Raw genomic sequence first — 25,308 nt, 5'->3', positions numbered from 1 at the left:
CGCCGTGTGTATAGTCGAATCGATCCGCGAGATGAATAAAAGAAATTCGCGCTCGGGACACAAACAGGGGCGCGGCCGCAACGATAAACAATTGAAGCTCGTGAAAAAAAGCGGTGTTCACGACATCGTGGCGAAAAGCGCAGTACGGGCTATAGGCATATAATATAACACACACAGTTCCGTCAGAGCTACGGCAATAGGGTCATAGAACGCGGCGTCTGCAGCAGTCGACCTGGCGAAAAAAAGCCGTGCGCGCACACGGACAGCGCACACACCCCCTGCGCGCTCGAACCTTCCGGCGTCTCTCCCGAGAAGGCGCTCCGCAATTGAGAGGGAGAGCGAGGGAAGGGAAGGGATCCATCGCGGGGGTTGATACGCGCAGCCGCGCGCGCTTCATCCCAGTAGTAGCAGCGGCAGCAGCTCGATCAGTCAGTGGTGTAAGGATCGGCATAGCCAGACGTAGTGCCGCGCGCGCTGCTGCAGTCGTCGTGCGCGCGCGCGTGTGTGTGTGTGTGTGGGTGCTGTGCAGGTGCAGCCGTTCAGGCTCGCGCAGGGGGCATCGCGCATCGACTCTGTGCGCGCATATAGGTGTGTGAGTCCGTCTCTCCTAGTTCCTGCGCGTATGTGTGTGCGCGAGTGAGCCGAGAGAGAGAGAGAGAGAGAGAGAGGTGAGGAGGTGGTAGGACATTCCCACCTCGGGGGTTCGCGCTGGAAAATGTCGATGCGCCGGCGGCGGCCGCTGCTGCTTTCGGGGGCCGACTCGCCGCGCCGTGGGGGCGATGAGCGCACTTCCCTTCGCCCTGAGACAGCCGCCGCCGTTCAGACTAATTTCGTCCCTGCTGATCCTCGCCTCCTGCTGCTGCCTCCTCGTCTGCGCAGAGGCCAGCGGCTCGATCACAGCAGCAGCAGCAGCGAAGCAGGAGAGGAGTAAGCGATCGCTGCAGCTCGGGGATGACGGCCGTCCCGACGTGCGGCGTTCGGCCAACGTCGAGCTCGACGTCTACGACGAGCTGCCCGACGACGAGTCCGAGGAGGACTACCAGGAGCTCAACGTCACCGCAGGTGCGCTTCAAGCCTCGTATTCCCTTAAATTGCACCCGCGGAGATCCGCGAGATAGAGTCGTATACAGCGTCGTAGTATAGCTCCGCGTAGACGTAGTAGCTCGGAAGCGCAAAGGGCCAATCGATAAGGAAAACTTGGCCGAGCCGCGTCTCGAAGAGCGGCGCACGTACGCTCGCTTATCTCCTTCTCTCAGAGAGGCGCACAATACGCCGGATACAAGCTCGCCTCTCCTACGTATACCCTCGCGTCAACACTTATTCTTTCCCTCCTCCCTTGAAAAATCGATGCCCTCGGAGCCATCACGGCACAGGGCAATTACGCCGTCGTCCGCAATTTGATAAAGCTCGTCGGCATAATCCGAGCGCGCGAAATTCAATAAAAGCGCGCCAGCGTCCAGCGTCGCACACGGAAAACACGGCTTTGTTGAGTCGAGAGAGACGCTGATGGCACGTGCTGCGATATCGGTGCGCGAGCTATATAACCCACTTTCAGCGAGCGAGCCTTTGGCGAGTCTCTCTTCAGAGACGAGTACGCTCAGTTACGCAACAGTTTCTGCCTCGGCTTCCTTCCAGAGCGGAGAATCTTCGCGAAAGCTCGAGGGCCGTCCGAAAAAAGCACGTGCGCAAGCCTCCCAAAGCTCCAGCATCTCCCCGGTGTCCTCGCCATACCAAAGCCTATAAGCCGCCGTACCAGCAAGCTGGCTAGTAGCAGCGGCAACAGCGTTGCCGGAGTATTGATTTTAATGAATGCCATGTGTGTGCGAGAGCGTATCCGTGTGTATATACTCTCTCTCTCTCTCTCGTCGAATCCATCCCCTGTACACCTAGGCGTCGCGTACTTCCTCCCGCGTATACGGCTCTAGTACACCGCGCGGAAAATTGCGATTCGTCAAAGCGCATATCGAAACGGCGTTTACGTATAAAATACGGGAATTCCATAGCGTCTCCCTCTCGCGCGCGCGCGCGCGCATTTGGGGTCGAGGGGGTGAATGAACGCGCGCGCGGCGCTGCTCTCGCTGAATGAGCGGATTCGATGTTTCGACGGAGGAGCTGCGATGCTCTCGGGTATAATGCTTCGAATAAGCGTGCGGAGAGGTGATGTAAGCTTTCCAAGGAGGTTCGATGCGTTTGTCGCGCTAATTAGCTCTTTGCGCGCTCGCGGGTGAGGAGGAACGCGTTGTTTACTCCAGGCCTGTAAAAGTAGGATCAAACGCTGTTAACTCGCGGAAACACGAGCGACGCGTAGTTTATAGTTGCGCCGCGATCTCCTCTCAAAGACGTTATTTGAGAGAGCTTTTTCGTGTACAACCCGGCGGCGGTGGTACGTTTAATGCTCGTAATGACGGAGATAAGTGTCCCTCCGCTCGTGTGCTGCGCGCGAGAGCGATTTGAGAATCTGCCAACTCGAGAGGGCCGAATGCCAAGCGTCTCGCAAGCTCGTCATTCGTAATAATCGCTGAACGTCCGTCGGCGTAATGGGCCTTTAACTCCCCGGCAAGCTTTACTTTTACAGCCCTCATAACTCCGCGAGTTTTTCAATCAAGCGCGGCTCTCGTTGTGAAAAATTTCGCAAAATTAAAGAGATAATGAGCTGACGATACGGTTGTCTTATATTGTCGTTGCAGAGAAGTCCAAGTATCTGGGCTCGCCGTGCGACAGCATGTGCAACCCGACGCTCCAGCACGTGTTCTGCGACCCCGAGACCAAGTTCTGCGAGTGCGAGAAGCTGTATCCTGTCCAGCTCGGTCCTACCAAGGGATGTGCCAAACGTACGTGAATAGATAATTTACGGCAACAATTTACTGGTGCACAGAATTGAACGCTTTGCTTTCAACACAGCGAAGAAGCTCGGCGAGCAGTGCCTCTACCGGGCGACCTGCACCTACACGGACCAGCACGCGACCTGCACCCAGGTCCAGCACAACGCGGTCTGCGAGTGCGAGATCGGCTTCCACCGCGTCGCTCTGTCCAGGCCGAACAAGAAGCTCTTCTGTGCTGCTGGTAAGCTCAAAATCGTGGTCTGACTAGATCCGGAATTTTCCACTTGCTCCTAATTACCCTCGCATCGTCGTACGTTACACTCTACTATCGAGGTCACGGCAGTGCAGTGTATATAGTAAGTTGTGGCTCCTCCCCGGGGTGCACTTCTTTCCCTGTAACTTTCGCCCAGTCCGAGCAGTAATCATACGGATACCGCCTGATTTACGAGAACTTGAGAGACGCGCGATAAAGCTGCCTTTATTCACTGCACCTCATTCGCGATATCTATATCGAATAAAAGCTGCTTCAACCTCTCGCGATATTATTTTCACGCTACATCGAGCGGCGCGTCTCGGGATGAAATAAGCCGCGTCTCTCCACAGTCGAACGCATTCAATCGACGATGGCTGATCCTGAAGCGGGCCGCCGTGACGCTCGATTGATACATCCACTCGAGTACAATCGCGAGCTATTGTCGCGAGAGCTGCTCTATCGCGCGTCTAATTAAAAATGACCGCCTCTCTCTCTCTCTCGGTTATGTACACTCGATCGATGCAGCCCCCCGGTCTCTGTCTCGCTTTTTCGCTCGATTTTCGTATCGGCTTTCCCATCCTGCACCCGCGCGGGATTGCTTCTCGCCGAGGAAAATATTTCCGGAACAAAAAACAATACACACGGTATATAACGAATATAAATATAAAATAAACTGTGTATCCACAGACCTGGTGCTGATAGCGACGGACCTGCCGACTCTGCTCGGCGTCGCCTCGGGCATAGCGGTGATCACGGGCCTGATATGCTTCGTCTTGAAACTCTTCAGCCGAGCTCGCTACACGAGGCCGCGACACTACGCCAACGCGGGACACGCGCCTCCGATGCTCTTCACCAGTGACACAGGTAAATCACACGTACGGCTTTACTGCTGCGCTGCACAGATATCCTCTCGAAAGCTCAGTGTTTTTTATCTCAGTGTGTGCACGAGACACTTGACTTATATCACTTATACAAAATGCACCGAAATGCCGCTTTGAGTAATACGTCATAGTATATTATACATCTTGTTGCGACCGACTTATACGTCGTACTTGCGCTCTCTATCCTATAGCTGCAGTGTATTTTTTTTTTTTTTTTTTTTTGTTCCGATTGAATTGTAAGGGAGGAGTTGACGGGAAACGTTCGCGCCGCTTGTAAGAGCTTATTGTCGCGAGCGGGCGTGTGGGTGCAGTTGTATGTAACGAAGAGGGAAACATTGACTGCGCAGGTATCCCCCTGACTCTGCACGGGGGCAGACCCTCGTCGCGCTCCTCGCAGCGCAGCAGCGGCGGTACCATCAACTGCGTCCTGACCCGTAAGCAGAGCGGCACCAACAACAACAACAACAACAACAACGACGGCACGTCCGGGCGTGGGCCTCTGGTACCGGCCTCGCGAGCAGGTGCGGCCCGAGCCGCCGCCATCTTGCTGATCTCGTGCCACCGGCAGGCCACCAACGGAGCTGGCTCATCAACTGTCCCATCAGTCAGCAAGCACCGGCGCGCCCTCAGCGACGTGGCTGAGGGATCGTCAGACGGCCTCGGTAGACACACGATTCGCACGATAGCTCTTCACTCTCTTGCTCTCTCCTTCTCTCTCTCTCTCTCTCTCTCTCTCTCTCTCTCTCTCTCTCTCTCTCTCTCTCTCTCTGTGGATTCTTTTTTTTTTGGACCGCGGTACCGTGCGATGGGGGACCCGTGTGCGGCCGCGCCGTTTGACTTGGTGTCACAATTTGATGTTGTGTGTTCGTGTTCTCTACTGTTGACTGTCTTCTATGCGTTTGGTTTACATGAATGTGCAGCTGATATGATGTACGTTTTTACTACTTACATCTCGTGTGTCGCAGTTTGAGTGTATATCCCGGGTTGAAAAAATCGTAACAGAGTCTCGCGAGAGGCTGGAGAAGAGTACTCAATCGTATTACATGGCCTTTTGCTACCTCTCGCATTTAGATACAAATGCAATATATTCGATGTCGGCTTTGGATGTTTTTCTCTGTGATCATTGACATGTTGTTTTACAGCTGAAACGTCACAACTACAAGCGCATATAATACTTTTCTCCATTTTCATCATCTGTAAATATGTACCTTGCTATCGGACATGATTCTAAATTTTTTACCCCGGGATATCGTCGAACACCACCGGATTTTTTTCAAAATTTTGTTTTCATATATATAAAGAGAGGAGACCGGAAAGCTTTGTAAAATGACGGAAGATTATCTGTTATAATATACCATGCAAAAAAAAACTGTTGAAAGGCTGCTATTACATACGAGACAGCAAGATGGCAGCGGTATATACAATTTATTTTTACCACACTAACACAATCTGTACTGTGAATCCACCAAATATTGTGGTAAGAAACAACCACGCGAGTTGATTTTTTATTAAACTTAACTTATCACTTTTATATATAATATGTATTATGTACTTGTACAAATTAATAAGACACTTTAGCTGACTCGCCGCACTCACATAATTAAAATATTATATATATATATATATCGATCAAATGGAAGAATATACTGCATGACTTATATACTTGTTTATATACGCTTCTTGCTTTTGCTTCGCTGATGATCTTGAACTTGTCAACGTGTACTATAAGATTAATAACAATTAACGGACAGACGCTAAAGTTTCAGAATGAGTATATTGTGTCCTGTTTTTTTTTTTTTTTGATTGGCGATATAATTTGCAAATCGTTGAAAAAAAAAAGCTTCAAAAGAATTACCATGTAGCAGAACGCATGATCCAACTCGTTAAAATAGAGTAATAACAAAACACTCGCGTCTATAGCTTTTTTATATTTCCCGCCTTCCAAAATGTAGAACAAATCGAATCAAACGGCGGCTTCTCCGCATCCTTTAAAATAATTACACCCGCACCGCGTCATCCTTGAAACGCGCGTCTAGAGATTCCCCGAAAGGATATGAGTCAACCACTTTTCTTAGTTCGCAGAAAATCAATAGCTCTCTCCTACAGCACCCACCAGTTCTCCCCTGGTTGTATAACGCGCGCACTTCGCACACTCGATGCAGCAGCAACCGCCCTTACACACACTTCCTTCTGTATCCAGATAGTCATATCAAGAGAAATATAAAAAAGCTACGGCGCCTAATCAGCCGAATAACCGAAATAACCGCATAATAAATCACGACACAGACATACATAGATAAGCGAAAGCTCGTAAAGCTCCGGCCTGACCTCCCGACAATTTGCAATTCCGACAGGCTCTCGTCGCCCGAGTCTGGCGTCGATCCACAGCTCGACCTCGTCGGCCAAGAGCTACAGCGCCCGGAGACTCGAGCGCGAGCGTAACGAGAAGGAACAGCGTCAAGCTCTGGCCGAGCTGAAGCTCAAGCGCGAACAGCAGCAGCAGCAGCAACAGCAGCAGCAACAGCAGCAGCAGCAGCAACAGCAGGTCGCACCTACGCCCAGTCCTAGGACGCCGCACTCCACCGACGAACTGCTGCCGGCCGTCGAAGAGGGCGCCGAGATTTTCTATAACGAGGTGGGCTTTCCTTCGCGTAATATCGATCTGGAAATCCGCGAGGAAGCCGATCGATCGCCTCTTCTCGGCGTAGGCTCGCTGATTTGTATGCCATGCGCCGTCGCTTCGCATATCTGCTGAAGGGACTATAAAAAGAACGAATCAATGCACTCGGTCGGATAAGCTCTTCCATCGTCAATATACACGGAATGAGATAAAGTATAGTCGACATGTCGAATATCGCGAATGAGCGTTTTACCCGCGTAAAAGCGGCTCGATAGCCAGCGCGTTACACTGTGCGCACGCGATAGTCCTGGGAAAGATTTAAGAAGACCTTTTGTTCCCCAATCTATGCTCTTGACAGGTCAAAGAAACTCGCGGTGTGATAGAGAGCTATGTACGACCTGCATATGGTGCGTATACCTGTATACCCAACGGAGAACGTGCAGCGTCGTTACGTAAGCTCTCGCTCAATCTATCGTAAAATAAGAGTGACAACTTGCAGCTTGTGACCTGATTTTTTTAAACGCTTTTTCATCGCGCCGCGATATTTATGGAAAAGCTCGATACTCTTCGAGAGAGTTAAAAAATTCATTCGGATTTCATGTATATCCTTTTTAATAGGAAATTTTCCTATTAAAAAGAGCTCGATAATCGGAACAATATTACTCAGTAATCGCCTTCATCGGATTCCAGCAAATACCAACGACATCCGGTATGGCGATGACGAGCAGCGGGAAGAAGACCAAAACTACAACGACGACCAGCTCCTACGCGGCTAATAACGAAGCGGCCACTCCGCTCTTCGAGAGCGACGCAAAACCCTGCACGTCCGCCGACAGTTATCGCTCGTAATCCCACAAGCGTAAGCGTACGCACGGACGGAGATTTTGTTTTTTGAAGAAGAAACGGCTGAGGACACCCGTCGTGCATATATGTATAACACGCATGTAATGTATACCATCACGTTCATCCAGAAGATAGACAGAGAGAGGGAAAAGAGATGGGAGGAAACAAATAACGAACCGCGCGTCCCGATTTATATACATAATATACAATTAAATAGCTATATACACCGCGATTGATCGATATACGTTGTTGCCGCTCGCATAAGCATCAGGGGGTTCGCCGAAGCATATACATCGTAGCATTCACGCACACGCAGCATAAAACGTGTAAATTTTGCGGAGGAGTTTTCGACGGGCGAGCGAGACGCGTCTGTGAACTAAATAATAATCGCGTAATCGAGTGAGCGATGATAATGGCGCTGAAATTATGGGTGAGCATGTCTGCGGAAGGTCGGAAAATTTAACTTTTAGGAGGACACATTCGTTACATTAAACGCCAGCCGGAATTGCGCTTTTTACTGAAAAGTGACTTCACTCGTCGATCGGTTATCGATTGCGTTGACCTTTTATTTAGGCCTGTGCGATTCATTGGAAAATAAATAAAACATTTAACGAACAAGCTTTATTACAAGTATCCGACCTCCCGTAGAATCGCTAATACATACGCGCGCTACTGCGCTCCGGCATACGGCAATGGCTTTTACGTACGTACAATGTATACATAGGTCTATATATATGTACGGAAATCGATGATGCACGCATACCTATATTGGGTCATCGTAATTTTGCATAGTTTCAGTTCAGCGACGATGGGCGCCTGCTGTGTAGTTCACGTGACTAATCGGTTTTTTTTATACTACTGTTTTAATATGTATGCAATATACGGACGATCGATTGTTTGACCGCTATCCCACCACATCACATGTTTATGCCGTTTTTATTATTACTATTATGCGTTTCGTACAGTGTGTGATAATATACCTATATACTTTTACGTTTTTCCTATACCACGTACGATCGCTTCGATGACATTACCATACGGGGCAGCCGAGTATAAGTGTATTGGTTTTATTTCGACGATATAAGATACTTATACATATACGCACACTATACGCGACGCGCCTAACGAGAGTCGAGGGTCTGCAAGTGCGAAACGATGCTTATTCGTTGTCAATATTCACGTGGTGTGCGCGCATTCGAGAAAACTGCAGAAATCGCAAGACGTTGGTAACGATCGAAACGTTTCTTTCGCCAAAGTGTGCCTATAAGCGAAGAATATTCTTTGGATTCGAGAATTTTTCCGATGTACCTATCCTCCTTGACAAAATTTGCATGTACAATTTTAACACTGTCGAACTTTCTAAAACGCTTATATGAGTTGTACAAAATTTCACAAAACTATATACGTTGACATATCGACGAGATTCCAGCTGATTTCGCACTTGCAGATCGAGAACTGATATAGGGAGAAAAGAAAACATGCGGTTTTAATCGTATAATACATTGAAAAATAAAAAAAAAAAAATAAAAAAATAGAGACCGAATTCCCATCATGTAAAATATCGATGATCGACGATATTGTTCGAATATATAACGTACGCTGCCTTTTTCAAACGAGAGAAAAACTCTGTAGCGTTTGTTTACTATTGACGATATTTTGGCACACGAGTTTGATTAACGACAGCATCGATATAGGCATATAACATGAGTATTATTTCTATAACACGATTATAGGCTTATCAGACGACGTTGTATTCTTGTATCTCGAAGAACCGTCTACGTCATGTTATATTATAGCGAGAGAAATGAAAATTGTTCAGTTTATTATTATATAATATATGAATATAACGTATAAGCAAAGAAAATCATAACGAAAATAATCGGTAAAAAAATTGTTATCAGCGGGCATTCAATTGTTTGATTGCAAAATTGTCGAGTATAGCGAAAGTTCTGTAATTTATAAAGTATGAGCAAAAATGAAGAAGAAAAAGAGAGGCGAAGTAGAGAAAGAGAGGGAGAGAGAGCAACAATTCTCGGCGAACGACCGAACGATCGAACGACGTGAGAAAATAATTGATGTGCATGATGTTTATAAAAGTCGATGTAAACAGCGTTATCGTTTTAGCCCATTTTGAATGTTTACTGTACGATACATTGTAATATAGACGTTGGGCAAATAAAGCTCATTTTTCCTACGTGATCGGCAATGGAATTTTCAGCTTTTTTTTATTCTTAAATTATACATATAGACACGATAACACAGCGTTAATATATCTGTTTCAATTAAATGGTTTATTTGGATATTGGAAAATATCTGAGTACACATAAAAAAAGTACGAATATTTTTAAAGAGGGCTCGCAGTCGAAGATCGCCGTTCTGACTCTTGGAATATCAAACTATAACTCTCAACAATGCCTATATAATACGTACTCGAGTATCAAATGCAACAACGACTAGACTCTCGCATAAAAACGCGTCGTATATGGAAAACGTTAAATAAGCCGAAATTCGACTGAAACCCCTCCTTAAAACTTATACAATCAGTCAACCACATTTACCAAAACTCTGCATGAAAAATCAACGCGTGTACAGTATCGTCGTTTCTCGTGAAAAATATAAGTCTCATGTTTCTCGCTTTAATCGACCTCCTCGATGGTGGGTCCACCACCGGCAGCTTGACCACCGGGTGCAGCACCGGGTGCAGCACCGGGAGCAGCACCGGGTGGAGCTCCACCAGCCTGGTACAATTTGGTGATGATGGGACTGCAGACATTCTCGAGCTCCTTCTGCTTGTCGGTGAACTCTTCCTTCTCGGCGAGCTGGTTGGCATCGAGCCAGGCGATGACCTCGTTACACTTGTTCAAAACGGTCTGTCTGTCGGAGTCGCTCATCTTGTCCTTGAGCTTCTCGTCTTCGACGGTGCTCTTCATGTTAAAGCAGTAGGATTCAAGAGCGTTCTTCGCCGTAATCTTCTCGCGCTGCTGGTCGTCCTCGTTGCGGTACTTCTCGGCCTCGTTGACCATGCGCTCGATATCCTCCTTGGACAGTCGGCCCTTGTCGTTGGTGATGGTGATCTTGTTCTCCTTGCCGGTGGACTTCTCGATGGCCGAGACGTTGAGAATGCCGTTGGCATCTATGTCGAAGGTCACCTCGATCTGGGGCACGCCTCGAGGAGCCGGGGGAATTCCGGTCAGCTCGAACTTGCCCAGCAAGTTGTTGTCTTTAGTCATGGCGCGCTCGCCCTCGTACACCTGGATCAGCACTCCGGGCTGGTTGTCAGAGTAGGTGGTGAAGGTTTGGGTCTGCTTCGTAGGGATGGTCGTGTTTCTCTTGATCAGGGTCGTCATGACTCCCCCAGCGGTTTCGATACCCAGGGACAACGGAGTCACGTCGAGCAGCAGCAGGTCCTGGACCTCCTCGGACTTGTCACCGTGCAGGATGGCTGCCTGGACAGCGGCACCGTAAGCCACAGCCTCGTCAGGGTTGATGGACTTGTTGAGCTCCTTGCCGTTGAAGAAGTCCTGCAGGAGCTTTTGGATCTTGGGGATTCTGGTGGAGCCTCCAACGAGGACGATGCTGTGGATCTGGCTCTTGTCCATCTTGGCATCGCGCAACGACTTCTCCACGGGTTCCAGCGTTCCGCGGAACAGATCGGAGCACAGCTCCTCGAATCGGGCCCTCGTGATGGAGGTGTAAAAGTCGATACCCTCGTACAACGAGTCAATCTCGATGCTCGCCTGAGTGGACGAACTGAGGGTACGCTTCGCCCTCTCGCAAGCGGTACGCAGCCTGCGAACGGCTCTTTTGTTGCTGGCCAGGTCCTTCTTGTACTTCCTCTGGAACTCCTGAATGAAGTGGTTGACCATACGACTGTCAAAGTCCTCGCCACCCAGGTGGGTATCGCCAGCGGTGGACTTGACCTCGAAGATGCCATCCTCGATCGTGAGAATCGAGACATCGAAGGTGCCGCCGCCCAGGTCGAAGATCAGTACGTTCTTCTCACCGGAGGACTTCTTGTCCAAACCATAGGCGATGGCCGCGGCGGTCGGCTCGTTGATGATGCGAAGTACGTTCAGACCGGAGATCGTACCGGCGTCCTTGGTCGCCTGACGCTGAGAGTCGTTAAAGTAAGCCGGCACGGTGATGACGGCGTTGCTGATGGTCTTGCCAAGGTAGGCCTCGGCGATCTCCTTCATCTTGACTAGGACCATCGAGGAGACCTCCTCGGGGAAGAAACTCTTGGTCTCGCCCTTGTAGTTCACCTGGATCTTGGGCTTGCCGCCGTCGCTGATGACCGTAAAAGGCCAGAGCTTCATGTCGCTCTGGACCGTCGGGTCATCGAAGCGTCTTCCGATCAGACGTTTCGCATCTGAAGATGAAAATAATCCGGTTAAACTATTACTTTTCCTTATTTATTTATTAAGCGGCGGTTTTAACAGCCAAGTACACTTACCAAAAATAGTGTTGCTGGGGTTCATAGCGACCTGATTCTTGGCCGCGTCACCGACCAGTCGTTCGGTGTCGGTAAATGCAACATAACTTGGCGTCGTGCGATTTCCCTGATCATTGGCGATGATTTCCACCTTTCCGTGCTGGAATACTCCGACGCAGGAGTACGTGGTGCCGAGATCGATTCCGATTGCTGGTGCCTTAGTCATTTTCGCCTACGAATATAATCGCACATTTATTAATTTATTCGTCATTAAATTTGCCAAAGCGAGAATAGTTAAATTTGCATTGAATTGCCTTCTCGGAAGCAATAAATGTTTGGCTTATGCAACGGGCTCCTGGTCTTGCTAAAAAGAAATTCGGGAGTATAATTGCGTGGGCAACGTCGCAAATATTCGCGACCTTCTCTAACCTTGGCAATTTTTTAGTTTCTCGAACAAATGATGCCTTAAAAATGTTTCACTTCTCGTATTGCTTATTACTAACAATTTGATAACCTACGATCAGTCAAGAAAAGTAAAACGTATTTAGGACGATTGCTCGTATCTCCCGGCGACAGCCATATAGAAATCAAGAAAAAGTCGCGCTGCGAATCAGCCGGTTAAAAATAAACAAGAGCACACTCACCTCTTCTTTCTCTCCTGTGTGCAATGCGCAGCTATTACGAAATCTCACAAGTCTATCTCACTTATAAATACAACAAGGGTATCGAGTATAGTCGGTCCCTCTCGGGTGATTCGCACTTCACGAAGTCGCTTCAAGTTCTGCGAGCGACAGCGCTTCCCGCGCCGTATTTTAACATCCCGGATCTCCCTTCGAGAAGCTTCCTCGCTGCGACCAATCGCGAGCTCCCGATACTGGGAGCGTCTCGCAAACTCGAGGTGCGTGTGGTGAGCCACAATAGAACGCACAGAAGAAGAGCGAGCGCGAATCGAAAACACTGGAATCACGTGTCTATTTTTAGCGCTTAGCACCAATTTTCGGACGCGCGAAACTGTTTTTGCGCGCACTCGGTAAATCGGAGGTATTTTTTTGCAAGAAGTTTCTTTGGACTTGGCAGTGTTTTTTGTGTTCAGAGACAGTCAAGAGACGAAAGTTAAAAGTTTTGCAAACTTTTATTGTTACAGATTTGATTCTCATTGCGCGCAAGCGTCGACGCTTGCCTTTTTTCACTCGTCTATAATGCTTACGGATTTAACGCTTATTAGATAGGAAAGACTCGCAGAGTATCTTTTTTGGCTCGCTGATATAGGAGATTCAACGTCATTGATAAAAACACACGATTATTTACAGTAGATCTCGACGTGACAAATACCAAAATAAATATCGTCGTTAAACAATTATTATCTCTAAATGAGTATCGCGCGCGCACTTCAATGGACACGCCACGATTGGCATCACTTTTCTCTTAGGCTTCTTATCTACAGCGGTTTGCTTTAAACGTCTGCTTTGTATAAAAAAATTTGATGCGTTGCTGCACTTGGTGATTTTTTTGCCCTCTTGACGAGCGATTCAAAAAGTTATCATAGAAAATGTTGTGCGAGTGAGTAACGCTAATTTTACCGCCTCGAGAAAGAGTTTATACGTTCGTGAAGTAACTCTGATAAAGCATGCCCATCGCTGTAGTCGCGAACAATGTGAAGCAAGTCCACCAGGTTGCCAATCCGAAAATTCCCCTGAACACTTCGATAGTGAATATCTGAAGAGAGAAAATATAAGTCAGTGGAGCTCAGAAAAATTTGAGGATAACTGGAGCGTGATGCTATTTCGTTTACCTGTTTTATTGAACTCAGAGCCAAATGAAACTCTTGAGCTGTTTGTGCTACAGTCTTTTCCTCATTTTCTGAGAAAATCGCTGGTTCTGGTAATGGCTCTGGTGCTGAGCAATTCTCTAAATCTAAGTTTTTGTACAATCCCTCCCAACTATAGCCTCCTGCAGATATTTTAACATTATTTAAAAAATCGTTAATAGTGAATTTTAAAAGAGTAATTTTACTTACCTAAAGTTTTATACATTAATGTACAGTATAAACAAATGATCAACGGAGCAATATACTGCAGAGCTACAACGCAAAGGTAGTAAAATACTGCTGCTATCTGTAAAATGTAGATGTTATAACGTCTGTTGCATACGTAAGACAATAAAATACGGGAAATAAATCAACTGACCTTCTTTTGGAATTCTATATTTGATATTCTACCAGCTTCTTTTTTCTGTACCTCTAACCTTTGGTTGGCCAAATTTAAGTATGCTTGAAAATAAGTAGGCATCAACAGTAACTTCAAAACAACAGCAACAATTATGGCAATTAATCGCATACTCTCGAAAGCAGCAGCCGTCATTCTATAAAATTTATTGAAAATCAAACTGTTGAAAGTTATTAAGATATTTTCGAAAAATAAGCCGGAATACTTACATTGGTTTTGTCATACTAGAAAAAACTCTTACTGTGAGGTAGTCTCGACTTATTGGTTTAATCCATAAACTTGCTAGTATCAGTGGAGATGCGTAACTAAGATTCATGAGTAGCAGAAGCAGCTTATTGTCTCTGTGATACCTGAAATTAATATTCGGTTGAATAGAATCATCAAACTTTAGCAAATGATTGAAAATAAGAAATATGCCTTACTTCAAAGCATCCCAATGCATTTTAGACATTCGCAATCCTGGAAATGTAAACAAGGAGCCAACAAATCCACACGAAACGGCCAAGACAAATTTGACAATGAGTTTTGATGCTGGACCACTGTAAACATCAAATGTAAATCAGTTAATAACAATGTATTCGTCAATACACGATACCTACATAAAACAACTATCAACATACCTTGATGAAAGACCTTGATTCTTTAGAAAGATAGATGCCGTGTGGTTAAAACTTGCATAAGCATCATCTAAACCTAGTTCAAGCGTGTTCTCATCCACTATGAGGACCATCATGGCTATCAAAAGATAGGCAAATCCAGTGACTATGCATGTTGACCTTTCTCCAATGCTTTCTTCACCTTTGAAGTATTGTATCCAGAGTGTGATTAAAACTTTACTAAGATATGTTAAGGAATATATAGTTAGTCTATAGAAATAAAATTATCTTGCAGCAGGAAATTATCTCTGAAAGGATACAATGCAAATCCTAAGACCAAGCAACACCATAGCATGCTCAAATTGATTTCGTCTTTAATTGGATACCAATTATTATACACCTGTTACAACCAAAGTAGGACAATTATTAGCATGTATACGTAAGGATTGTTAAAATGATAAATGTTCGAAGAGTTACGAGAATTACATAAGTACCTCAGTCATGATATACACAAGTACGCCATAAATAGAGAAGTCAAACAGCCACTGAAAGTCAGAGTAAAATTTCAAGTGTATAATGTCAAGAGGAGTCACAGGTGCAGTGTCAAGAGTAATATCCAAGTTTCTCGGTATCTGAAAAGTTTCTGGAGTTTTTCCATTCTCTGCGTGCTTTCCTTTTTTGTGTTTGTCCTTTGGAAATCCAACGAGGTTCCTCAATTCCTGATCGGTTGGATACAGGTAGCGTATAAGTCTGCAATAATCATTAAATTCTTCTTTAGCGTTCATTGCACGTCAAAGAGTATAAAAAAATGAACGACAATCAAGAGGTTTACCCTGTAGAACACAAAATCCACTTTGCTATTGAAAAGTGCGAGCCTAATTTTTGAATTACGCTGACCATTATCAGCGTAATAACCAATTGCGCTCCTAATAAAGCCTGAAAATCAAAGGAAAAAAGAAATAAGATTGAGATTAATTGAGGTTAAGGTTCACTTGTCTCTATTAACGAATTAGACTTGGATTGTAACATTTCATTCGGTGATTAGAGGCGGCATAAAGGGACACACGGCCAGCCGAGAGTGCAGCGCGAGCCTTGAGAGCGAAATTTAATATTAGCATTGGCCAAGTCTGGAGGCAAGCTTCTACTCACCATGATAAACAAATAGATGAACTTTTATTTAAACAATTTGATAAATAGCCCGACAGTCAGCGATCCATTCTCATGCGTCGACGACGGCCTGTCTTCTTCCCTTGGGTGATTGAGAAACCAATCATGGATGGAATTGTGCCTAAGTCATAGCTCTTTTTACAAGGGGAGAATAGTTCAGCTGCACAAGACGAACTGAGAGAGCGCACACGTTGCTAGCTTGTATTAATAGAATGCATGTTCCAAAACTAGCTACCAGCTGACACCGTGAGAAAGCCCGCGGACGCCAACAAGCCAGCCGCATCTGCAGACACTGTTCTGCTCTCGTGGCGCGTGAAGTTGGCTGCTGGTCAGCTGACGTCATGCGCGCGCGGGAAATTCGAAATCTCCTTTGAAAAAAGTAATCAGCGTTTTTTTAATCGTTATGTAATCGACATCGTGCAACAATCGAATTGCGCGTGCAACCTTCTTTTCGTGGAATTATAGGCACAAGGATATAAGTGCAGGAGTATAAGCATAAAACGGAGTTTTAATTTAATTAAGAAACTTTATTTATGTAATACGGCAAGCGTTATAAATTTTATAACACGAAGGAAACTGAATTCCAAAAGAATGACGAGCAATTTGGAAAAAAAAAATATGATTAGACAATTAAACAGGCCGATTCGATGAAATCTTCATGTCACCAAATTTCTCGCAGCTTATAATATATATTCTCCAGAACATTCAGAATACAATATGCAATATGCGTATAAAAAAAAAATCGCACGGTCACATCCCATACATTGGAATTAGTTCTCGAGCTTGTAGACCCTGGTGCAGACGATGTCGTCGACTTTCATGACCTGTGAAACGATGAAAAAGCGGTCAGAATATAAATTGCAAAAATATCGTACAAAAAAATAAATAAATAAAATAAATAAATGCAAAAGAGAATCACTCACAGCCTTCATTTCCGTGGGTCCGAACTCTCGCTCGATGACGGTCTCCTTCTCGCCCTTCTGAACGTGAGTCATCTTGTTGCCATCGAGGGTGATGACGCTCTTGACCTTGCGGCCGTCGGGCGTCTCCTCGTCGAATTCCTCGCCGAGCTTGAACTTGATCTCGGAGTTCTTGAACCTGCTCTGGGTCTTCATGGTGTACTCGCCGCTGTTCTCCGTCACCTCGATGACCGGGTTCACGCTTGCGGCCATCTTGCGGGTCATCATGCCGACACCTGAAATAACAAAAATCAAAATGTAAAGGGCGTGTCAAAATTCGAAAATTCGAATTCTCTGCAGTGACGCACGCAGGAGAAAATGATTTATTAGCACAATAGCCACGTATATAATTGGCGATAAGGCTCAGTCAAATCGCGGCGATTAATCACTTGGATTGATTGTTCGATCGATTAAACGAGGGAAAAAAAATCGCGACTCTGTCTCTCACCAATGCCCTTCATGTACTCGTCGAAGTTCTCGCTGCTCTCCAGCTTGTACTTGTTACCCAGGAAAGCCGACATCTTTAAAAGCTGACTCGGCGAAATGAGCGAGAGATTATATAGGAAGAACCTGCGGACCGGCGTTTCGGCAAGGACTGAGTAAAACCGGCTCGCGAGCCGGCAATTTATAAGTCTCGCCTAATCGCGAGCATCGATCTTCCATGTCATTGACACTGAGACCGACGAATCGCGCTGCAGCAAATCAACGCTTTGCGAGTGTTTGCGATGCGACAGGCACGCAGAGGCGCAAGACGATAAGGTCGCCGACGAGGAGATAAAGTCGTCCATGAGAATCGAGTGGAAAGTGAAGTTTGACCTGTTGCTTAGCGCGAAAGCGAGAAACGTCGCAGTTTATTAATAGAATGATACATCCCACGAGTGTGCGCGCTGCGCGGCGAAATCGTTATCGGCACAAGCGGGCGTGTGCGCGTGGGACTCGTCATTCTCCTGCGAGTAAGCGCTATAATAACGGAGCGAGTTGATGCAACTTTAATTGAGGGGCTCGCTTAGAATTGTGAAATTCGGAAGTTTGTCACGTGACTGGAGTATAATATGCCAAAAGAAACTGTTGCGATTATCGAGCATTGTACGCTAGACTCGGTGTATATTGTAATGCAAACGCGAGTTGACGAGCTTTTCCTCGGCAAACGCAGAAAAGAATAAGTAATAAAGTCGCGCGGCCGTGTATAATCAGCAGCTCGAGCTTCTTGTTTGCTTAGAACGTGCAAAAAAAAGTCTGCGCGTGTATGACGTCAGCCGGGTGTGTACTTAATATTCCTCCGAAATTGAGTCATTAACTCGAGATTGATAGGTACAAAGGTCGGCCGGTCTGGCCGATAAAAATGTTCACTTCGATCAACTCCTCGCGAATAATACACTCGCGGGCTTACGCAACGCCTCCCCTCTTATCGCCGGATACCGATCTGTCAAACTCGTTATACGAAGATAACGCGCTTAATCGAGCGCGCAGCGGCAATTACGCGAAAATTATAAAACTCGACGACGATAACTCTTTGCCCGCAGTCACATCCGATGCAGACAAGAGAAAAAGCATCGGATTCGCCGCCCATTAAGATTCCTAGCAATGAGTCAAGTCCCGCGCGCTCAGCCCGCATATGCGGACGTATGCGGAGAAGGCAAAGTGTATAACGTTGTACGCCTCCTCGAAATGCTGCCGTTAGATCCGGGACCCCACGGCAATGAAGAAATTACCCGAGCTGGCTTCGAATTGAAAGATCAACAAAGGAGACGATCGCGTGCGCGAAGCTAGTTGTGCGAAATTACATCGTTCGCAGGTGCGATGATCTGCCGTATATAGAAATGCAGCTGAGAAAACATGGAACTGCAGACTCCGGCAGAAGCGGATACGGGTCGCTGCATTTGCGCTCGTGATTACGATTTATTAACGGCCAAGATGAATCCAGGGATTAAATTGGCTGACAATTGCTTCGTCTCCTTTGCACCAGCAGCAACGGGTCGTTGTACTCATTGTCGCATACACACACACCGTACGACGAATTAAAACCGATTCGATTATAGCCGCTCGCGCAATTACGATGCATAACGGATTTCTTCTCTGCCTCTTTATATTTTCCCTTCGCCGAATCGAGCGAATATTCCGGCTAACGCGTCGCGTGACTCTTGTTATTTCTCTCGCGGTAAGTATATCGTCGCGTGATCGTTGTGTACATTGTACGCGCGTGCGTGTGTATACTGAACGAGGTGTCGGCGGTCATTGTATTGATTCTTTGCAGAGTTTTATTGCGGAGTTCGCAGCAGTCTCAGAAACAGCGAGGCAGACTCGAGGCGACTCTTAGAGAGCCGTATTAAGGTGTATAAAGCAGAGGCATGAATATTCGCGCGAGCGACGACTCGCTCCTCATTAGCCGTCGGTAAACACAGAGCAGATATGCGCTATACTATTACGCGATGAGTGTACGTTATTACGATATAAGCGAGAGATTATTTTTCCGAAAGAGCGAGCTTAAGTGCGTATAAAGAGACGTGGTCCATTGAGGTTATCTATCGATCCGAGCCGCTCTCATCTCGCAGCGTGCCACGTTGCAGAGGCTGCTCCGAAACGTACAGCCAGGCCAGAGAACGAAGAAATAGGTATATAGAAGAGGAGTATAAAAGTTTGCTCACCAATGGCCTTCATGAGCTCCTCAAAGTTTTCGCTGGTCGCGAGCTTGTAGCGCTTTCCAAGAAACTCAGTCATGATGGCTAGTTACAACTATAGACGTATACAGCGAGTATATCACACGGGCGCGTGTCTCGAGCGACTGAGGCTGAACTTGAAATGCAAAATCCTCTAAGCCGGCTACCGGCGCAGTCGGTCGTTCGCGCGCGCGCGCGAACACACCACCACCAGCGCCTTCTTTCATTCTTCCATCCGCGAGTATACACACACCGTAAACGCCCTTCCATCTCCGTGTGCCGTTCGATTCCCCTACTCCTCTCTCTCTCCCGGGCTATGTGAAACTCGCTGACACACGCACCGAGCATCAGCCCCCTCGTCTCTTATGCTCCTTTCACTTTTATTGTAACTATATGTGTGTAGACGCGTTGGATGTGTGCCGGTGCGTAGTTATTTCATTTACTCTCGTTGCGCTCTATAAGAGTGTGAATTCGGTCGGAGGAGATGCAGCGCCGTGTATAGGGGACTGTAAAACCGGTACAGGAATGCTGCTGATACGCCGATTCACGCGTAGAATATTATTATCGTTCGAGTTTCGCAAGAAGCTCTTTCGCTCGATCGCACGAGCCCCCGCGCGGCATCTCTATATATAAAGCTTCTTTTGCTTTTATTTACATTCCTTATCTCGCGCATTTCGGAGCCGGCATTGTAAGGTCGAACGACGCAGCCTATTCAAAACTTGACTATAATACGATGAATAACAGCTGCCGATTGAGCGATTACGCTCTCTCCTTTTCGGCGCTTCCGAATTGGACTACTCTCTGTACTTACGATCCGCCGTATACATTGTATGTCAGCCGTGTAGAAATTTGATTGGCCCTCAATGAAATTACAAAGGAAGAGTCACGCGGGTCGCGCGTTCTATAATTATACAGCTCGGGAGAGAGCAGATCGCCTGATCGCGCGTATCTGGCGCGTCTCGCTCTTTCTCAAACATTTAACATTCTTAAATGACGACGACGACGATAAGTGCATTTTTCTCCGAGAGGAGAGTAGGGGGAGTGCAGCGCGCGGTTGATTGAAAAAAAGACGACATCTCTATGCTTGGATGTATGTCCTGTCTGCGCGCGCTTCGCGAGGCTATTCGGTGGGAAATTGTGTTTGGTAATGCAGAATAATGCGAGAGGCGATTTTCCAGCTCGTTAAATATGTGTCTTTTACGTAACGGGGTGCATAGTTTTCGAAACGAGGTGTTGCGTAAGAAAAATGACTTTGTTTCGAGGTTATTATTATTGTAGCGTTAACGACGCTAAGATTTTAATCGTTTGAAAAATATGCAGGGAGTTTTTTCAAATATTTACAGCATTGCGGTCGGATGACAAATGATCGAGACTCGGAAATCGTACATACGTGACGTTTAATTAAAAAATAATGGTCACGGGAAAACCCAGAAATTCACCACGTTTTCTTCCGACGAAAATTTCTCTTTGTTCCGAGTCTACTTGCGCAGTCTCACGCGATACCACGTCATCGTCGGGCAAAAACGACAATTTCTCAGCACAAGCAAAAGATATACGTATTTACCAATCGGAAGCCGAACCCCGATTCGAATTTCCCGCCAATGTTCCGCACCGCCAATCGAAAAACTCGCGCTTGGCAACAGCGCCAGCACGACGTGCGATTCCGCGCGCGGCGCAACGGTAGCTGGCGCCGCCGCCGGCGCCGCAAACGGCCCACCGGAAAAATCCAGCTCCGCAGCCGCACCGCAGGCGATCTCTCCGTCTCTTTCTAAACTCCGCTCTGTCGCTGCGGCGACGTTGGCATGCGTTTCTCCGCAGTAGTGACGCCGCGCCGCGCACACGATCGTCCGCCGTGAGAAATTTCAAGCTCTCCGCACCTAACCTCAAAATCCAGCGATATAACCTCCACCTGCTGTAAATATATCAAACCGGCAAGACGGCGTTCAACTCGTTTTCCTCGGGCGGCAAGAGCCGCGCTGTAGCGAGCAGCAACGGCACGTCCGGCCGACGTGCGGAAGGGCCAGCAGCGATGACCTCGGTGATGTTCGACACCGAGCGCTTCATCGCCGAGATCCAGAAGCGGCCGGTGATTTACGATGTCAACTGCGAACAGTACCTGGACAAGGGCGCCAAGGTCGACGCCTGGGAACAGGTCTGCGAGATCATGGTGCCCAAGTGGCGCTTGTTGTCCGACGAGCTGAAGAACGCCGAAGGTGAGTTTGTTGGCGCGCAGGCGCATCGCAGCGTGGAACGAGATTGCCCGCGAGTTTTGATTTTGATGCTACTACTTACAATCTTACATACTGATGACTCGATGTTTATTGCAGAGAAAATCCTGAGGGGCAAGTGGAGGAACATACGGGATTACTTTATGAAGGAGCTGAAGGCACAAAAGCTGCAGAAAAACAAGATCGGCGGAAAGAAGAGGAAAAGGTACATGTACTTCGAGCAGCTGCAGTTCCTTTTGCCGAACGCTGAACAGGCGGCCAACAAAAAGTAAGGTTTTTCTTTTTATTTTTGCTGTGATGCTTATCGCTTATATTTAATTTATAATGCGCACATTTTCGATTTTCATCCATTTGATTTGCTAATGGTTTGGTGTATAACACGTTGATTCGTCAGTTTCTGCAACTCTAACCCTCCCCCTCATTCAGAGAATCCCACCATCGATAACGCCGTTCTCCAAAAGTGTTGGCTTTGGTTTCTTTTTTCATTCTAAAGTTTCGCTTGCACGTCATTTTAAAAAATACGAAATAAATAATCATTGGCGCCGCTGTTGTCTCTTGTCGCCCAGGATAGAGCGTTCGAACGCTGCACCCCAGCACAAACAGGAGGAGCTCGATATCGAGGAGAATCCATTACAGCCACCCTCCCTCATGGAGGAAGATTACGGATTGCCGTTGACGCACGACAGCCTCACCGAAGACTATCCAAATGAGGTTATCAACGACACGGGCGTCGTGATTCCGAACGACCCAATGTACTCGCAGTTTCCCAAGTCCATTTGCGAGACCTCGATGGCATCGACTACCGAAGATTACCCGGACCCCATTAACAGTGTTTTTGCGAGTAAGCAATCCGTAGTAGACGAGGAAGACTATGACAAAATGTTCCTACTGTCGTTGTTACCGATTATGCGTAAACTGCCCGAGGAGAAAAAGCTCGACGTCAGGATACAGATGCAACAAGTTATTGCACAGGCCCTCAAGGGAAGTCAGTGATTGTTAGGGACAGACCACTTTAAGTATAGGAGATTTATGCGAACGATGTTAATTATAAACGTGTTATATGTGCGAGAGTTTGAGAGAATATATATATATATTCAAGATGAAATGTTTGTATAAACATAAATTATTTTTTCTACATTCGTTACGTGCTACAGTCACTTTTCTATGTAATGTTTTTTGATTATACTTGATGTAATTCTGTGTTTGTACACTGACAAATGCATATTTGCTGGATAAAACTTATACGCAATGTTATACACCGTCGGTCGGGAAGAAATCGAGTCGTCAGTTTGCTTACGACGAGCAGCAATTTACCAGATGTCAGCACCGCGCTCGATTTTACCCAGATACTTTTTCATGTGGTATGCGATTTCCTTGATCGCACAATAAATACTATTTTCTAATACACAAGGACTTTCATTGACACACCCAAGATATTTTTGAAATTAAATCCGATCGTTCGATATGTCCGCCTACAGTAGCCGAGTTCAATAAGTCCGGGAAGCGAATTAAAAGCAGCTGTGATATTTACAAGCGGCGATAAAAGTCGAGCCACCGGATCGGATCTTCGCCGACTACTGGCACTTTATCGCACCGGTGATGGGATATATCTCGGTATCAAAACGATAAATTTCCAGAGTCACGTCTCTCGCAGAGTGTAATGATGTTTTTATGGCAATCACTTTGCCGAAGATATTACCGTTAGCACAAAAAGCTCCTAACGTTCGCAGCACGCGCTCTTGATTAAAATCCCTCGCGCGCGCGTCTTTTGCTAGTGTACATGATTGCGTATGAAACTCGGCTTTTTTATCGGCTGGAATGACGAGTTTAAAACTTTTATGCACTTTCATGAGATGCAAGGCGATCTTCGGTTAGCGTATGGTGTATCGGACCAATTGATCCTTCCGCGACAAGAGACAACAGCCGTATTAAGAAAAATTCTTTTCTATCGAAATTGTCTGCCAATCAAAACGCTAAAAGTTTACAAATGTACAGATTCTTTCATCGAAAAAAAAATTCACAAAAGCCCGAAGCTTTGAGGGAAAAAAGCTAAGAGCTCTCTCGAGTTTTACGAACGTTACACCCGAAATTCCACGTGCATTTGAAATTCCTCTCGGCAGGGTGAAGCTCCGAATGTAAAACAAACGAAAGCCAAAACTTTAACAAGTGTGCGAACGCGCTTCTCCAACAGCAACAAAACCGACGAGAGTCTTTTCAAAGCTTTCTCTCAAAGCCTGTCTATCGGGTCGATACTGTACTCTATAGATTCGCCTCTCCGCTCACTTCGGCTAATAGCCCGTCGATGGCACATGCGACTGCGCTAAGCATAAAAGACAGTTCTGAGCTCGGGGCGAGATATGCGCAGGTGATAACAGGAAGACGAAGCGTCGCTCGTTTATAATTCGATTATACGCGCTGATGCGATGAGTCGAGCTCTCTGGCGTAATTATGATACACCCTTACGGGGAGTACAGAGCAAGAGGTGCCGCTTATGTGTTCTATCCGATGCGCAGCGGCTCGGTAGTCTATAAGGTGTGGCATAACCGAAATGTATACGGCCTAGAGCTCGTTAGCCCACTGCTCTTTAATGGATATACGCGCGTGTCTCTCTTATCTGCGTCGCTGGCTGATCTGTCAGTGGAAATTCTCTCGCAGTGTATCGCGTAAATTATTTGCTGTTCTCGATTCTTGCGCGTATGTATGCGCGATGCCGAAAAGTGGATTTAGGAGCTGAGAGTCGAAATTTAGATCAAAGTTCGTATACGCTTGATGCATAACTCAACGGTATCAGTTGGTATAACTTTATAGCGAGCGCGCGCCTGATCCTCGCGAATTTCCGGCTAACGAGATGGAAATCTTGCCAGGAGCGGCTGCAAAGTTCTTGTAAATTATCGTCGCACGTGGTGTGTGACGCGCGCGACAAAGAAAAAAAGTATGTTTCTTCATCAGACGTATAATCTAAATTTTTTTCATTCGCTCGTTAGCGCGTCTTTTATGTTACACGCGAGTGACGAGTCGCGCTCGGATATTTCAACAAGTGCACAGCAAGGACTGCTACGCTAATTTTATTTTTCTCAGCTCGCAGAGTGCGACGAGAAGTTGTCGCCTAATTCAAATGCAAATCAAGTTTGAACTTATGTGCTCCCGAACACGCGGGTAAGAATGATTATATCAGGAGCTGCGCTCGAGTTACGCGTCGCTCCGGAAACTCATCTTGAGTGTAGCGTTTCGCGCCACCTGCACTTCTCGCAGAGAGAATAAAAAATTACAAACGCAATTTCATCATTCCGACGCCATAGCTAAAAAATCTCGCTGGGATAGCCTGTCCGCGAGTGTGTGTGTATAAATCGTGTCGCGCGAAATCCTCCCCGTAAAAGCGGCAATTAACCTGATAACAAGTATGTAACGAGGTGCAGAGCTATGGGCGCAAGCTCGCGCGTCGGTCAATAGAGCGCGAGGCGAGCGATCCGCATACCAAATATAACGGCAAGTATTCGCCGTGATAAATATGCGCCGGCGCTCAATGCGGAAGGGAGTCGCTCGGCGGATACAGCGAGCGCCCACGCCTTTGTTCGCGCGTTATCGGTCCACGCGGGCCGTCTTTTCTGTCGCGTCGCTCATGTGT

At 46.8% G+C, this 25,308-nt stretch overlaps 5 protein-coding genes across 9 annotated transcripts; 2 read left to right on the top strand and 3 right to left on the bottom strand.

Moving 5' to 3' along the window:
* Positions 1-396: 396 nt before the first annotated feature.
* LOC100123527 lies at positions 397-9,630 on the top strand. 3 transcript variants are annotated; one of them, XM_008203751.4, is made up of 7 exons: positions 397-1,062; positions 2,688-2,831; positions 2,902-3,063; positions 3,763-3,939; positions 4,304-4,477; positions 6,311-6,591; positions 7,267-9,630. In XM_008203751.4, exons 1-7 carry the CDS (start codon positions 780-782, stop codon positions 7,423-7,425), a joined length of 1,380 nt encoding a protein of 459 aa, XP_008201973.1. In that variant the 5' UTR covers positions 397-779; the 3' UTR covers positions 7,426-9,630. The 3 variants fall into 3 exon arrangements, with proteins under 3 accessions (XP_008201973.1, XP_001607174.1, XP_016842402.1); XM_001607124.5 differs by having other exon boundaries at positions 4,304-4,618; positions 7,267-9,618; XM_016986913.2 differs by lacking the exon at positions 4,304-4,477 and having other exon boundaries at positions 398-1,062; positions 7,267-9,618.
* A 57-nt stretch (positions 9,631-9,687) lies between these two features.
* Positions 9,688-12,851, bottom strand: LOC100120280 (heat shock 70 kDa protein cognate 4-like). The gene is made up of 3 exons (XM_001607994.6): positions 12,496-12,851; positions 11,873-12,083; positions 9,688-11,788 (listed from the first exon to the last, which is right to left on the bottom strand). The coding sequence occupies exons 2-3, from the start codon at positions 12,075-12,077 to the stop codon at positions 10,056-10,058; spliced, it is 1,938 nt and encodes a 645-aa protein (XP_001608044.1). The 5' UTR covers positions 12,078-12,083; positions 12,496-12,851; the 3' UTR covers positions 9,688-10,055.
* A 113-nt stretch (positions 12,852-12,964) lies between these two features.
* LOC100123513 (transmembrane protein 161B) lies at positions 12,965-16,138 on the bottom strand. Of its 2 annotated transcripts, none has more exons than XM_001607107.5 (11): positions 15,822-16,138; positions 15,505-15,608; positions 15,167-15,422; positions 14,993-15,072; positions 14,697-14,912; positions 14,499-14,615; positions 14,286-14,426; positions 14,038-14,212; positions 13,869-13,965; positions 13,644-13,801; positions 12,965-13,567 (listed from the first exon to the last, which is right to left on the bottom strand). In XM_001607107.5, exons 1-11 carry the CDS (start codon positions 15,822-15,824, stop codon positions 13,448-13,450), a joined length of 1,467 nt encoding a protein of 488 aa, XP_001607157.2. In that variant the 5' UTR covers positions 15,825-16,138; the 3' UTR covers positions 12,965-13,447. The 2 variants fall into 2 exon arrangements, with proteins under 2 accessions (XP_001607157.2, XP_032456227.1); XM_032600336.1 differs by having other exon boundaries at positions 12,970-13,567; positions 15,505-15,763; positions 15,822-16,109.
* A 207-nt stretch (positions 16,139-16,345) lies between these two features.
* Positions 16,346-19,699, bottom strand: LOC100120312 (sodium/calcium exchanger regulatory protein 1). Of its 2 annotated transcripts, none has more exons than XM_001608003.6 (3): positions 19,444-19,699; positions 16,763-17,034; positions 16,346-16,663 (listed from the first exon to the last, which is right to left on the bottom strand). In XM_001608003.6, the coding sequence occupies exons 1-3, from the start codon at positions 19,514-19,516 to the stop codon at positions 16,610-16,612; spliced, it is 399 nt and encodes a 132-aa protein (XP_001608053.1). In that variant the 5' UTR covers positions 19,517-19,699; the 3' UTR covers positions 16,346-16,609. The 2 variants fall into 2 exon arrangements, with proteins under 2 accessions (XP_001608053.1, XP_001608047.1); XM_001607997.6 differs by lacking the exon at positions 19,444-19,699 and adding an exon at positions 17,247-18,009.
* Positions 19,700-21,145: 1,446 nt separating this feature from the next.
* Positions 21,146-23,088, top strand: Dip3 (dorsal interacting protein 3). The gene is made up of 3 exons (NM_001134317.2): positions 21,146-21,668; positions 21,783-21,951; positions 22,250-23,088. The coding sequence occupies exons 1-3, from the start codon at positions 21,485-21,487 to the stop codon at positions 22,674-22,676; spliced, it is 780 nt and encodes a 259-aa protein (NP_001127789.1). The 5' UTR covers positions 21,146-21,484; the 3' UTR covers positions 22,677-23,088.
* The last annotated feature ends 2,220 nt before the right edge of the window (positions 23,089-25,308 follow it).

Source organism: Nasonia vitripennis, chromosome 5, assembly GCF_009193385.2.
Source record: "Nasonia vitripennis strain AsymCx chromosome 5, Nvit_psr_1.1, whole genome shotgun sequence".
Lineage (NCBI taxonomy): Eukaryota > Metazoa > Arthropoda > Insecta > Hymenoptera > Pteromalidae > Nasonia > Nasonia vitripennis.
The sequence above is the reverse complement of the archived record's forward strand: the minus strand, read 5'-3'. Positions and strand labels throughout refer to the sequence as shown.

Excerpts from the sequence above, each read along its gene's own strand:
- LOC100120312 (XM_001608003.6), bottom strand. The coding sequence starts at position 19,516 with ATGACTGAGTTTCTTGGAAAGCGCTACAAGCTCGCGACCAGCGAAAAC. Across the intron at positions 17,035-19,443 it reads GGAGCTCATGAAGGCCATTG|GTGTCGGCATGATGACCCGC; the intron begins GTGAGCAAACTT and ends TTGTTATTTCAG. Across the intron at positions 16,664-16,762 it reads GACCCACGGAAATGAAGGCT|GTCATGAAAGTCGACGACAT; the intron begins GTGAGTGATTCT and ends ATCGTTTCACAG.
- LOC100123527 (XM_001607124.5), top strand. The coding sequence starts at position 780 with ATGAGCGCACTTCCCTTCGCCCTGAGACAGCCGCCGCCGTTCAGACTA. Across the intron at positions 3,064-3,762 it reads GAAGCTCTTCTGTGCTGCTG|ACCTGGTGCTGATAGCGACG; the intron begins GTAAGCTCAAAA and ends GTGTATCCACAG. Across the intron at positions 6,592-7,266 it reads CCGAGATTTTCTATAACGAG|CAAATACCAACGACATCCGG; the intron begins GTGGGCTTTCCT and ends ATCGGATTCCAG.
- Dip3 (NM_001134317.2), top strand. The coding sequence starts at position 21,485 with ATGACCTCGGTGATGTTCGACACCGAGCGCTTCATCGCCGAGATCCAG. Across the intron at positions 21,669-21,782 it reads CGAGCTGAAGAACGCCGAAG|AGAAAATCCTGAGGGGCAAG; the intron begins GTGAGTTTGTTG and ends TGTTTATTGCAG. Across the intron at positions 21,952-22,249 it reads GAACAGGCGGCCAACAAAAA|GATAGAGCGTTCGAACGCTG; the intron begins GTAAGGTTTTTC and ends CTTGTCGCCCAG.
- LOC100123513 (XM_001607107.5), bottom strand. Across the intron at positions 14,427-14,498 it reads ATGCATTGGGATGCTTTGAA|GTATCACAGAGACAATAAGC; the intron begins GTAAGGCATATT and ends TATTAATTTCAG. Across the intron at positions 13,568-13,643 it reads CTCTGAGTTCAATAAAACAG|ATATTCACTATCGAAGTGTT; the intron begins GTAAACGAAATA and ends TTCTCTCTTCAG.
- LOC100120280 (XM_001607994.6), bottom strand. The coding sequence starts at position 12,077 with ATGACTAAGGCACCAGCAATCGGAATCGATCTCGGCACCACGTACTCC. Across the intron at positions 11,789-11,872 it reads CCCCAGCAACACTATTTTTG|ATGCGAAACGTCTGATCGGA; the intron begins GTAAGTGTACTT and ends TTTCATCTTCAG.